General features: G+C 42.8%; 2 protein-coding genes across 4 annotated transcripts; both read right to left on the reverse strand.

Moving 5' to 3' along the window:
* Positions 1 to 29: 29 nt before the first annotated feature.
* On the reverse strand, positions 30 to 6,131 carry ccsapb (centriole, cilia and spindle-associated protein b). 3 transcript variants are annotated; one of them, XM_022193555.2, is made up of 5 exons: positions 5,999 to 6,131; positions 4,684 to 5,054; positions 3,319 to 3,429; positions 2,551 to 2,771; positions 30 to 2,467 (listed from the first exon to the last, which is right to left on the reverse strand). In XM_022193555.2, exons 2-5 carry the CDS (start codon positions 5,033 to 5,035, stop codon positions 2,285 to 2,287), a joined length of 867 nt encoding a protein of 288 aa, XP_022049247.1. In that variant the 5' UTR covers positions 5,036 to 5,054; positions 5,999 to 6,131; the 3' UTR covers positions 30 to 2,284. The 3 variants fall into 3 exon arrangements, with proteins under 3 accessions (XP_022049247.1, XP_022049248.1, XP_022049249.1); XM_022193556.2 differs by lacking the exon at positions 5,999 to 6,131 and adding an exon at positions 5,192 to 5,448; XM_022193557.2 differs by lacking the exon at positions 3,319 to 3,429.
* A 1,017-nt stretch (positions 6,132 to 7,148) lies between these two features.
* Positions 7,149 to 11,253, reverse strand: acta1b (actin alpha 1, skeletal muscle b). The gene is made up of 7 exons (XM_022193558.2): positions 11,105 to 11,253; positions 10,065 to 10,201; positions 9,194 to 9,518; positions 8,693 to 8,854; positions 8,047 to 8,238; positions 7,755 to 7,936; positions 7,149 to 7,627 (listed from the first exon to the last, which is right to left on the reverse strand). Exons 2-7 carry the CDS (start codon positions 10,191 to 10,193, stop codon positions 7,484 to 7,486), a joined length of 1,134 nt encoding a protein of 377 aa, XP_022049250.1. The 5' UTR covers positions 10,194 to 10,201; positions 11,105 to 11,253; the 3' UTR covers positions 7,149 to 7,483.
* Between the last annotated feature and the right edge of the window lie 2,453 nt (positions 11,254 to 13,706).

A 13,706-nucleotide genomic window follows, 5' to 3' on the forward strand; every position in this document is an offset into this window, starting at 1 on the left:
CTTTGTGCAGAGACAAACAGGTAAAAAAGTGATTTATTAAATGCTTTATTATAAGCTTTATCATTTAAGCCAAACAAATCTTCTAAAGCATCAGTTATGTACATGGATTATATTAAAAGCCTCATATGTAAACATGAAAATGTGACAATTTAGGCAGTTTTACAGTATTCAAGTTGTTTACATTCTTTAAGTCTTTAAGATTTTATTAGTTGTTTGAAATGAGGGAGACTCATGAATGAAATCTAGTACTTTATTTCCTTTTTCTTTAAAACAGACTACCGTCAAGCTTCAGCACTTCTGGTGCTTCATTGGTCAAAATCTCCACTTGTTCCTCCTTACTGATTAAACATTCTGGTTCATTCTACATTCTGACACCATCCTGGACCGAATGAATATTTTGTCTTGGTGGATTTCTGTTGCACATGACCAAGTACATCTACAAAAACATGTGGAAAGTATAGGTAAAATGTCTCTACATTATAAACAGTAACTCCACTATAAAGTTTGGTCTCATTAACACACTAACAAAGAATTAGGTGAAGTAATAACTACCCTGTTTGGTTCCTGATCTCTGAGATTGTCAAAGTTTACTACATTATAAAAACACACTGGCTCAAATGCAGTCATTTACATTAGAATATTGCACAAAGCTATATTGCAGTATAACTTAAAACATTGAAAAACTTTACAAAAAGAAAATTTAATGCAACACTGAACCTAAATTTGCTATAAAACACTTTTTTTAAAAGCCATTAAAAGTCTAAATGTAAAGCACAAGCCTCCTGCCCTCTCTTCTTTTTCTGAAAAATATTCACAACAATAACAATCTAACAATGGCTGCTAAGGAAAAAAAATGCTTGTCTTTATGGCACATAGCTGATGTTATGGTTACTAGAACTGATTTTTATAGCAATGAGGAGATCCAATCTCTAATGCAAAAGGTCACATTTTTCTTACGTGAGTACAAATATCTGATGTTCACTACATTCACATATAAATTACGTAAATTAGCTTTGAGTTAATTTTGTACAGATATTATTTCAGAAAGGTGACAATTTATGAAAGTGCAGTTTTGATTTGGTCATAACTAAACAGTAAATTGGTAAAACATACTTAGTTATTTCTGACTACAGGTTATTTCAGCATCATTTAATGTCCTCTTTTTGGCTCTAAAGCTGATTCAGTGTGAAGTTTGGCCTCGACAAACATTTGATTGTTCTTCTTTGAAAGTGATCTAAACTACATGTATGTCGTTTTTAATATTACACTTTTTTCTGATGAGAAATGTCCCACAACCACTAGATGTATAAAACAAATACTACAGTATCCACAGAAACACACTGCTCACATTCATCCAGTGGCTTTAAAGTACATAGTTAGCATCTGGCGGTTGAATATAAAACCATTATATTGACTACAAATCATCAACTACATGTCAAAGTGTTCATGAGCTCATTAGGAAATGCAAGTGCCACAACACACAAGTGTGATTTCGACCGTCAGTACAGAGTGATTAACTATCTAAACCAAATCCCATAGGATCAATCCATCAAGCATTACACAAATGAGAACCACTTCACGGCAGTAAGTAACCTAAAAATCTAAAGCTGTAACACTATTAGGCATATTTCTGTGTTGATAAATACTTTGCACTGTACTAAGAAAAGAAAATGCCTAGAAACATCGAAAGCGGCAAAAATTTGAGGAAAAACTTAGCCGCTGAAGCCATTTTACACAATAAGTTAGAATACAAATAATGTGACTGTGTGTTTGTTTCCATAACTGTTCATTTTACATCTGCAGTGTTTTAACGGCAGGACTTCATCTAGTCAGACACTGTGCCTCCACTGTGGTTTGATATCTCCGTATAAAAATATGGACACGTCATATACAGCATGTGTTTAAAGGGTCTGCATCAAAGTATGGCTGTAAAATTCATTTTGGATTCTTTATATATTTGCACATTATAGATGTATTCATTTACTATAGTTTCTTTCAAGAATATCTTCTGTTCTTTAAAATGTTTCTTACTGTACTGTATTTATTAAAACTGATGTATATAAAAATGTGACAGTACACATCTGAGAGAATATAAGCCACACAGTGAAGTTCAATGTTCAAGATTTTGTCAGTTTGCATCCTGAATGGGAGAATATTATACACATTTAGGAGCCTTTGTATAAATCCACACCGCACTCTACATCTGTAAGTGTTTGAGAGGCAATGACGGCTTTATATTTGTACATTTGTCTAGAATTATCCTGTTGTTTTTACTGTATGTGTCCTATCGGGAGCGAGCAGAGAAGCAGCGCATGTACTCAGTGAGCCAGGGGTTGTACTCGGGTTGAACCAGCTTCCTGGCCTTGTCCGGGTCAGCAGACTTAGCTCTCCGGCGCTCACTTCGCTGGGTCTGGATCTGACGCTCCACCTCCCGCCTGGTCTTAGCACGCAAAGCCGATTCGTGGATCTACCAGAAAAAAAACATTAAAGGTCAGGTTCTGCTGTTGGTTCTACATCCACACATCGACACAACAATGTGTAGAAGATTACCTCTTTAGTCGAAGCTGCAGGGCCAACATTGTGCGTCTTCCTGCTTGCCATGTCTGCATCCTTCTCCCCTGAGCCGTACAGAGCAAAAGGATGTCTGCTCTCCTTACTGTCGTCCCTGGGCTGCCGTGATGGTGCAGGCCTGACCCGCTGGGAGCGCCAAGTCTGTCTTGTGGATTTGGAGGGTTTACTCTGCTGTGGTTGGGGTCCTCCAGTGTCTTTCACTATAGAAATAAAAGACAAAGAGACTAAACCATCACCAACAGCAGGCCCCAGAAGAAATAGGCAGCATGAAGGGTAATTGCACTTGCTAATAATAAAATGTTTAAATGGGTTCAATAGGAAGAAGAAGTTTCAGGCTTCACACATATCTGATAGGCACTATATTCTAACTAAGAACAGTAGGGCTGAACGAAAATATGTAATTGCAACTTTGTCTGAAAGATAAAGCAACTGATATTTTTGATTTGCAATGTCATTTTTTTAAAAGTCAAGCTTAGGTTCCATATTTATTGGATAATAGATTTAAAACATGAGATTGAGTATTTCCACATAAGACATCATCAAAAATGGAACCACCTCACAAGGAGGCTGGTGAAAAGCTGTCACAAACATTTAAACCCTGTGTCAGACATGCTGCACAACATGCATCAGAAATTGCAGTCTTTGTATTGTACTGTCAATTTGAGACATTGTACTGTCTCAAATTGCAATTTTGATTTGAAATTGATTGTTTACTCTCAGGGTCAGTACTTTTCTACTCTGGATCACCTTTGTCTCTGTGAGGAGCTGTTAATGGTTTGCTGCCTTGGCTGCTGGCTCTCTGCTCCTCCCTCTCCTCCTGTAGCACTCTTGTCTCCTCGGCACCATCATGCTGAGAGCCTGAGGAGGGAGTAACAACGTATAATACTATAGAAGAACATGCATGTATCCCAATGTAATCCATCCATCCATTCTCCATACACCGCTTTATCCTCACTAGAGTTGCGGGGGGTGCTGGAGCCTATCTCATCTGACTCGGGCGAAGGCAGGGGACACCCTGGACAGGTCGCCAGTCTGTCGCAGGGCTACATATCACAGTCACACTCACATTCACACCTACGGGCAATTTAGAATAATCAACTAACTTCAGCATATTTTTGGACTGTGGGAGGAAGCCGGAGTACCCGGAGAAAACCCACGCATGCACAGGGAGAACATGCAAACTCCATGCAGAAAGATCCCAGGCCCACCCCAGGATTTGAACCGGGGATCTTCTTGCTGCAAGGCGAAAGTGCTAACCACTACCTCACTGTGCAGCCCCATACCAATGTAATGTAAATATATAATTTTTAGTTTGAAATGAGGGGACCTGTAGAAACTCATTCATGAAATCTGGTACTTTTTCCTTTTTCACTAAACCAGATTGTACTGTCAAATTTCAGGGCTTGTGAAGCTTTGCAATTCGAAATCTCCACTTCTTCCTCCTTACTGATTAAAAATTCTGGAGCAGGAAGATTTTGAATGATACCATCCTGGACCAAATGAATATTTTGGCTCAGTTGATTTCTGCTATACATGACCAATTACAACTACAAAAACATCTGGAAAATGTAGGTCTCTACAGAATGAACAGGAGCTACATTATAAAGTTTGGTCCCATTGACAAATTAACAAAGAGCTAAGTTAAGTAATAACTAGCCTGTTTCATTCCTGTTGTGAGATTATCAAAGTTCACTACATCATAAAAAACACACGGTCTCAAATCAGCTACTTACATACTCATAATATAGCACAAAACTATATGGTAATATAACTTAAACACTTAAAAACTTTACAAAAGGCAACTAAACAATCTAATATTGAAGGCAAATTTGCTACAATACAAAGAGTTTTTAAAATGTTGCAATTTTGAATGAAAAGCACAGGCCTCCTGCCCTCTATTATCCTTCTTCTGAAAAATAGTCACAGTAGTAACATCAATAACAATCCAACAATGGCTGCAAATGAAAAAATGCTGGTGTTTATGGCACATAGCTGATGTCATCGTGAGCAGAGCTGATGCAAAAAGAAAGCCAAGTAATGTAATACTGAAGTACAATTTTCAAAACAACACAAAAATTTGCCTAATGTGTTGTTTTTGTAGCTCATAATTACCCTGGCCTGCAGATCCGTTCTTGTTCTCCTCCTCTTCTTGGACAGGGAGCCTGGGTACAGGGCCTGTGGTGGAGGTCTGCTGCTCCTTCCTCGCCCCCTCACACTCCTCTAGCTCCTCGGCCCCTACCTGGTTCTTGCTGGGTGGAGGAGGTGGAGGAGGAGTGGCCGGGCTTCGTCCTCCGGAGTCTGAATCAGTGTCGGAGCCACTCCAGAACCAGGGGTTGTGTGTGTGCTCCAGCAGCCTGCGGGTCAGCCGGTACTTCAGCATCTCCTCGTAGCATTTAGTGTAAGTCTCCCATTTGGGGTCTTTGAACTTCTTCATGTACTCCGAGCGGATCCTCTTCGTCACCATGTTGTCGGTTTTTAGGAAACTGAAATGAGACAGACAACAAAGCTTGAAAATTCTGCTAAAAATGTTGTTACACACACACACACACACAGAAGTGAACGACAATAATGACATACACTATTACACTGAAAACATTGTGTATTAACCTAAACAACGTACCTACTTGCACTGTGCAACCTCACCGCCAGACATTTAAACCATAATGTGGAAGCAGTTAAAACCAATGGAAGAGCAGCAGGGCTTCCCCCTCTGCCTCAAGAACCCGCCTACTTCCTACCCGTGTTAGCAGTCACAGAAGGTTTGTAGTTCCCCTCTGCAGGTCACCAAAAAACTCAAGAGTCTAGTTTTGGTCAAACTACAAAGCAAAGCAACCGCTCAGAAAATGAACTCAGCGTTTTCCTTTACAAGGGAGCCGCAGGTGAAGATCTGATTAACCGTTACGACGTTCGCAGCAGAAATTTCTTGAACGTGATTACGTAGGCGCCAGCTCTTGCTCTGATTGGCTGTGGTGGTAAAAGCAGTGTTGAACACTAGATGAAAGGTCAGCCGCAGCCCTGATGAGAAAACACCACAGCTACCCCAACCTGCTCACCTGACACATTATAATCTAGTTTTAATCGCTAGAATACGGTGGATCTGCACCCCCAGCACTTTAAACAGGTTGCTTATAAATGTAGCAATATCGTCTGCGCCACTACGCGGCAACAGTGTTAATGTACTGCTTATTTTATTGCTCTGCACTATATCACCTCCTCATGATAAATGTGTCCATGTTATGTATAGATGTCTGTTAATCATATGGTAATACGGTGCATTGATAATCGCCTGTCAGCGCTCGCAGAAATAGCCCAGCAAACGTTAAATCTCGCTGACAATCCCTCGGCTTTGGTCAACAACAGCGCACAGCCCGACAGGAGAAATTCAGGGCGGTAAGAGTCTAATTTTATGTACAGTAAATATACTTACACTGGACTCGGATTTCACGGAAGCGCAGCAGAACAGATGGTCTTCACCGACAGCGCTGCTGTAATCACACAGGCTGCGTCTCCCAGCTTAGCTCCGCCCGCCTGGAGACGTTTTTAAAAAGCCAAACACACCCGCAACAGGTGGCCCGGGCTGGGATGTCAGGAATGCAGCCCAGCATTTGGCTGATAATGATTTCTGTCAGATGGGAAAAGAGGAGGAAAGGACAATTTGTTTCATTGTACTGACGCATGAAGTCAAACCTTTAAAGGGGATTCACTGGGTGTCTTCTCTTAAATTGGGGTAGATTGTACTTTTAATTGACCACTGATGCCTTCAAGGGACCTCGTGAAAATACCGGAGCGGGAGAAAATGGTTTAAAGGTGCCTTATTACTGGCTGCGTAAAAGGACAAATGTGCGCACCTAACCTCAGACCCGCCCTGCGCCCTCCTTTGTCCTTTCAGCCCAGACAACCGGGTGAGCTTCTATGCATATAAGGCAGGGCTGTGGAGATGCCCAACTGTACACGGAGCCTGGTTTTGTCTAAAGATGGTCTGGGGGCCGAGGGAGACGCAGGGCAGGCAGCTCAACGGGATTCAGAGCCGGGTGTCAGGTGTCCAATGCTACTGATCCGGGTCAGTCTAAAGCGGAGCTGCTGCTGCTGCCTTGGCGCATTCCTGGCAAGTCAAACTCCGACTGTCGGAGCTGGAGGGCGTCGCGTTTTACCCCCTCATTCACCCAGCACCCCCCAGCATACAGTAGCTGATGGGACAGAAAGTCACCTTCCTCTCACTCATCCAGTAATGATCCAGGGATCAGTTTCAATACTCTTATTGAAATGTATGAAGTCCACCCTTCACCCGATCAGCTGGCCTATATGGGATGAAGTTTGTCATAGGTCAATTTTTGTGATTATTTTGATTAATTTACCAATCTTTCCCTGATTCTTGCTGGAGTTATTAAGCATTGTAGGTACTTTAAGATGCCATTGTAGCCTACTTGTGTGGCTATGAAGGCAAATTCAGTTTGAAGGTATCTTTTAAATGCTAAAAATCACCCACATTTGACCATTTAGTGTAATATTGACCAAAAAGCTTTTGTTTATATGGTACTGTCCCTCTAATATGAAAAATGAAGGCCAGGGGCAAAATATACCAAATAATGGACTTTAATAAATTATCAATATGTATATACACTTACATTCACATGTGTTGGGCAACATGTTGTTATTTTTTTTTATTAAAGTTTTTTGGTGGATGCATGGTTCAGTGATGGTTTTCACAGCCTTTCTCCGTGCAACACAGACAACAGACAGCTATAAAATATGCACATTTTAAAAGGATAAAAAATGCATATGAATGTCAATAGCGCAGACAGAAAGTCCATTGACAGCAGAGTGTTGCTGTGCCGCAGAGGTTGTTCCTCCTCCTTGCTTGATCTCCAGATAGCTGGTGGTGATGGAGAAGCTGGAGAAAAAGATGGAGGATTTAGAAGCACTTCCTGTGGACAATGCTGGGGCCAGCCTCGTCGTACTCCTGCTTGGAGATCCACATCTGCTGGAAGGTGGACAGGGAAGCCAGGATGGAGCCACCGATCCAGACGGAGTACTTCCTCTCGGGAGGAGCAATGATCTAGAGGAGGAGGAGAGAGTGGATCAGTAAAGTGGAATCGTGCGTAATTGTGTAATTTACGCGTAAAATATATCAGTTTCTGTTTAAGAAGTTATGCTTTTAGGTCTCATATTTAAGTTTCAAGTACCTTGATCTTCATGGTGCTGGGGGCCAGAGCAGTGATCTCCTTCTGCATACGGTCAGCAATACCAGGGTACATGGTGGTACCGCCGGAGAGCACATTGTTGGCGTACAGATCCTTACGGATGTCAATGTCGCACTTCATGATGCTGTTGTAGGCAGTCTCATGAATACCAGCAGACTCCATACCTAGTCAGATGAGAGGAATAAGTGTTAAGAGAGGGGCACCCAGCATGGCGCAAGGCTCTATATGTCTGATTCGTGTATTTATGAGAGAAATAAATGAATATCTGAAGTACCGATGAAGGAAGGCTGGAAGAGGGTCTCTGGGCAACGGAACCTCTCGTTACCGATGGTGATGACCTGACCGTCGGGAAGCTCGTAGCTCTTCTCCAGGGAGGAGGAGGAGGCAGCGGTGGCCATCTCGTTCTCGAAGTCCAGAGCCACATAGCACAGCTTCTCCTTGATGTCGCGCACGATCTCACGCTCAGCTGTGGGGAGACAAGTTGATGAGATTATTCAGAGTGTCAGAGTGGAGACCACAGACAAAATGTGCGTAATAACAAAGTAATTTATAGCCTTAGACTACACATTTTACTCTGAGTTACAGAAATGTATACATCTCCTTTTCGTTGCTTCAATAAACAAATTAAAATAGTATCCCCAGCATTATTTCCAGGTACAAGGCGCACAGAGGTATGATAAAAATGTACCTAAAAGTATAAAGGTTAAAGCTTTTGTTTTTGTGCGCAAATCTCTGATGCTGTGGGTCGATTTTACATCAGTCGTCAGAACAAATTATTCCACATATGCCGATAAAAGAAAATTTAAATTTTGATGCCAATTCATAATATATTTCGCCAGCTAGTATCTGTTTAAAAAGTGGTGTATAAGCCTTTGTTTAGATCCTCCCCTCCATATCCTTTTTTTGGCTGAGTTCCTCACCGGTGGTCACGAAAGAGTAGCCACGCTCAGTCAGGATCTTCATCAGGTAGTCGGTCAGATCGCGACCAGCCAGATCCAGACGCATGATGGCGTGGGGCAGGGCGTAACCCTCATAGACTGGGACATTGTGGGTCACACCATCACCAGCATCCAGCACAATACCTTAAGAGAGGCAAGGAGGGAGTTTAGCAAAGTCCGTTTGACAAAAATCCTATGAAGTATTGTGCGTAAAAGTGTGACTAAACTGGAAAACTGAGTTTCATAAGAGCCGTAAACGTGAACAAACAGTCGCAGAAAGGCTTGTCGACTGTGCGTAAAAGTTGTGCGTAAAATGCTTTAAATGGGAAAATGCCCCATTAACACTTCAGTTAATATGTGTTGCATTTGCATTGTAATTTTATCAGTCAGAAGTGTTAAGTGCATTCTATTCTATGATAAGGTGATGTGTTATGTGTGTTTAGGAAGCTGTGACTGGCAGCTGTTTGTTGCTGTCGGTCTTACCGGTGGTACGGCCGGAGGCGTACAGGGACAGGACAGCCTGGATGGCCACATACATGGCGGGGACGTTGAAGGTCTCAAACATGATCTGGGTCATCTTCTCTCTGTTGGCCTTGGGGTTCAGGGGAGCCTCAGTGAGCAGGGTGGGGTGCTCCTCGGGGGCAACTCTCAGCTCATTGTAGAAGGTGTGGTGCCAGATCTTCTCCATGTCGTCCCAGTTGGTGATGATACCGTGCTCAATGGGGTACTTCAGAGTCAGGATACCCCTCTTGCTCTGGGCCTCGTCGCCGACGTAGGAATCCTTCTGACCCATACCGACCATGACACCCTGAAGGGGGGGAAAGAGAAAAGGGATAAGTAAAAGGTTAGCGGGGACGTCAAATAATCCATACAAATGTATGACCTTTTCCGACAGATTAAAAATCTTTGGACGGGCATAGTGACAGTTGCGTAAATGTGCTAAATATCAGCGTGAGTCACAGAGACAGACAGAGAGCAATTGTAAGACTGTCAGTTCACCTGTGACCAATTTAGACTCAAAGTGGCAAAGGCCACATTGCTGGAGGTAAAGAGAGCCACAACTACATGGCTCAAGGTACATTATTCCACGCTGATATCACTTGTCACTCTCACACTGAAAGAATTAAATGTCTGCCAAATATTTAGAGTAAATCCAGCAGGATACCTCTGTCAAAAAATACCGTAGCTAAGATTGCTCAGCTATTCTTTTTTAAATTTAGTTTAAACATTTATCTGTATTGCAAGATAAATTGGCTGAGGTGTGTTAATTGCGTTCAGTGTCAAATAATCACTGCTGCCAATTGGTCTTTTCCCTCAAAGTCTAACCTATTGGAGGATTTTCTCCGCTGTTTACCTGATGACGGGGGCGGCCGACGATGGAGGGGAACACGGCCCTGGGGGCATCGTCTCCGGCGAAGCCAGCCTTCACCAGGCCGGAGCCGTTGTCGCACACAAGGGCGGTAGTCTCTTCGTCGTCACACATGTTGGCTTCTGTTTGAGAGGAGCGGAAGAAAAATATTTAGTGTCACGGAATCAAATCTCCATGGTGCGACATACTGTATGCCGCAGGAACTGCTTCCAAAATAAAACTTTGCTTCACGCGTTAGTTTCCTGAAAACTCATACCAGGTGTCTTAATTTTAGACTTAAGTAACTAAAAATAATTGAACCCACTGGAGCATGAACATGATCAGGCCCATGGCTTGCGCTAAATGTCTCCATGGCACACTGACGCAGGCCATTACGCATGACGTATAGGCCTGTTTGAATCAAAAAGTATCATTAAAAGTGATGGATGTAAAGCTTAAATATAGTTTTGCTTCAGATGTCAGTCGGAATTTGGCAAGATCTGACTAAGATCTGTCGTTTATAATGTTTTAATTTGTAGAATTTAAACCTATTCAAAAATTTAAGCAAAATCAGTGCTCTAAGATGTGCTAAAATTTAACAAAATCTACATTTTTTCTGTCTCATTTTTGGATCTTGAGAGACTATTTTGGCTTTTAAATTGATCTGATTTTCAGGAGTCAGTGTTACAGCCCTGAAAAAAATTGTCTATCAGTAATCTGCTCTATCTAGCATAGAAAATAATTCATCTATCCAGAATTTCTAGACCTGATAATTCAGATCTCTATTGTCTAATATTTCTATGTATTCTCTCAGGCCTCAGCTACCAACAGTTGTTCTCCTCTGGTCTCTACAGTCTAGCCTGTCCTCCAAAGAAGATGCCCATGTGGCCTTTAGCAGTATCTCATCCTAGGCCTCCTGTCCTGGGATACTGCCTAGCTTCTGCTCCAGTAGATGCTCCAGTGGTTCCCTGCATGGATCAGGCCTAGTCTGCTGTCCCAACCTGGATGAGTGGCTGCAGGAGTGGCAGGTTCTCGCTGGGTCTTACCTTAGGAGTGTGTCTGCGGCTCGGAGAGAATGACCCAACCAGTGCTGCTGCTGAACCAGCTACGGTCCTGTCTGCTGCCTGTCCACCTTATATACCCAACCTCCACCATTCACAAACCTCAGCACTGGCCCCCATCCCGGCCCTCTGCCATATTAGGATGAGGCTGACAGGCCGAGGCTGAGGAGTGGGTGGGGAGGGAGCAGCAAGGAGGCGCGCCTCCCGGTGGGAAGGAGGGCGCGCCTCCATCCAACAGGTTGCAGGACGGGGATCAGGAGTGACGCTGCGCACCCCCGATGTGCAGAGAGCGTGCGCCATATATGGAACTGTCGCTTTGACCTCCCATCGAGCCCCGCAGTCCCACCTAGAGGGCCGTATAAGGAGCGCGCGGGCCACTGGGGGGTTTCTAGGGGAGACGCCAGTTGCTACCAAGCAGGGTTATAGATTTGCTGCTAGTAGGCCTCATCCAGCCTTAAAATGGGAAAATGCTTCCCTCATCTGAACAGATTTAGGCCTCAGTGAGAGCCAGGTCCTAAACCACCGACTGACAAGGAGGCTTCTGCAAAACATCAATTAAGAGTTCAATTCTCATTATGGGGATCAATAGATCACTCAGGAGGAACTGATAAAAGCCATAGAAGGACGTTCTGTATGTAAACAGTTTGACATGCGCTTCATTATTCCACTCACAAAATCACAGTAACAAAATTTTCATTTGACTATTTATAATTATTTGCATAAAATCTTGTAGCCTGAGTGACTTTAACTTACATAATGTTACCTCAATGAGCAGAAACCTGAAGGATTTTATGCATATAAACATTACAACCATTTTCAGACTCACATAAAACATGTCATTGAATAATGTGGACATCACATCTTGCTCTTCAGCATTAACAGACTGCAAAATTATTATTTTCTACTTTCACATGCAGTAATTTTAATAGTGCAAATTAGCAATAACTATTGTCCAAATCTGCTTTTCTGCAGACCACATGGCTGCAGATTCACACAGATCTGTGTGAGTTCGAACAGCCAACAGCTGAAACCTTATCTGTCAGGACTACTCTGCTCTGTCACTGGAGCAGTTGGATTAATTATAACTCCAACGGAGGAGGGGAACTGGTGCATGTGTGTGTGACAAATGGAGAGGGTGTGCACATGCATGCACATGTATGTCTGTGTGTGTTGAAGCCTGGCAGACCAAAAGTAGAAGAAGAATCCAGTCACCTTTAGATTATATAGCACATTTAAGATAACAGAAGCTGACATGAAGTGCTTTCAGTTAATATTAATACAAATCTACATCATTAAAAATAAATAAAAAGTGCAAGTTTTAATCAGAATAATGGGAGATGCCAAGGTGCATATAACAAACTCATAAGTGATGAAAGGTGAGGTGTAAAGGAAAAAGACACAAACATGATTTGGTAAATTAAACAATAAAAAAACAGAAGACAGAGACACAAACCGCCGTGAGATGTGGAATGTCTAATGACACCTGGAGACGACTGGAGGGTCCTTACTGAAAGCAGCACATGCTGCAGGGACAGAATGCAGAAAACAGGACGAAATCATGACAAATTCAACAGCCAGAGCTTTTCAGTCAGAGCTGCATGTCAGGTTTTTCTTTCTAGACAGTGGTTGTGGATGTTGCTTATGTACAAATGACTAGAAGTAGTTTATTATGTAGCACAGACAATATTTAATCAACTATTAAAACACCCACATGTCATCACCTACAGTTGTATTCATGTGGAAATGGAAGAAAATCAATAAATAATATTTTATGAGCAGGATTCTGCTTTGCTTAAGATTGCCAGTAGTTGGAAATGACACCATCACTACTTATATAAATGCGCCTACATTATGTAAAGGGATTACTGGATATTTTGGCACATTCTTTCTTCAGGTAGTATTTATTTACATGTACTGAACCTGCAGGTTTTTAGTAGTCTTCCTGAACTTGCATTCTTTTAAGACCAAAAAAACCTTCTGAGGGGAACCCTAACACCTCCAGAGAAGTAGGACAGGAGGAGGGTGAAAAATCTTCGAAGTCTTCATGGATGGAAGCAAATGGGAAGGGCCTTCTTGGGCGCAGGCCGAAAGTAGTGAGAGTGTGGATTAGGGAATGTGTGAGTGTGTGGGAGGGGGCGGCTGGGGGCTGCAGGGCAAGGTTGCGCTACTTTTATGCACTTGTTGTGAGCCGTTCTCGATCCGAGGGCCCGTTAAACGCCTAAAATGTAAAGGGGCTGGTAGTTGTTGGGGAGCGAGCGAAGGAGGGAGGAGGGGCGGGGAGGTCAGGGGGGCCGAGGGGGAGGAGAATGGAAGGAGTCTGGCCGGGGAAGGGGGAGGAGAAAGAGGGGAGGTGAAAGGGTGTGCATGGCAGGTGGCAGAAAACAGGAGTTTAGTTTGTCAGAAGATGTCTAACCAAGACGGCAGCTGAAGGGAGACTTTGGAGATTTGTTTTTTTAGTGTTTGTGAATGTAGTCAGAGTGATCACTGATGCACTTTAGCCAGCCATTTTTTTTTAAAACAGGGAATTAGATTTTTTTATTTTATAGGAGCGCGCTCAGTAAATATACCTCGCTACATATTCAGTTAG

Source organism: Acanthochromis polyacanthus, chromosome 2 (genome assembly GCF_021347895.1).
Source record: "Acanthochromis polyacanthus isolate Apoly-LR-REF ecotype Palm Island chromosome 2, KAUST_Apoly_ChrSc, whole genome shotgun sequence".
Classification (NCBI taxonomy): Eukaryota; Metazoa; Chordata; class Actinopteri; family Pomacentridae; genus Acanthochromis; species Acanthochromis polyacanthus.

Bases quoted from the DNA above. Each gene is read 5' to 3' on its own strand.
- acta1b (XM_022193558.2), bottom strand. From the start codon at position 10,193: ATGTGTGACGACGAAGAGACTACCGCCCTTGTGTGCGACAACGGCTCC. The intron at 8,239-8,692 runs GTGAGGAACTCA...GTCTCCCCACAG, and splicing joins CTACTCTTTCGTGACCACCG to CTGAGCGTGAGATCGTGCGC. The intron at 7,628-7,754 runs GTACTTGAAACT...CTCCTCCTCTAG, and splicing joins CCAGCACCATGAAGATCAAG to ATCATTGCTCCTCCCGAGAG.
- ccsapb (XM_022193555.2), bottom strand. From the start codon at position 5,035: ATGGTGACGAAGAGGATCCGCTCGGAGTACATGAAGAAGTTCAAAGAC. The intron at 3,430-4,683 runs GTAATTATGAGC...CTCCCTCCTCAG, and splicing joins GAACGGATCTGCAGGCCAGG to GCTCTCAGCATGATGGTGCC. The intron at 2,772-3,318 runs GTGATCCAGAGT...TTATTTCTATAG, and splicing joins AGCTCCTCACAGAGACAAAG to TGAAAGACACTGGAGGACCC.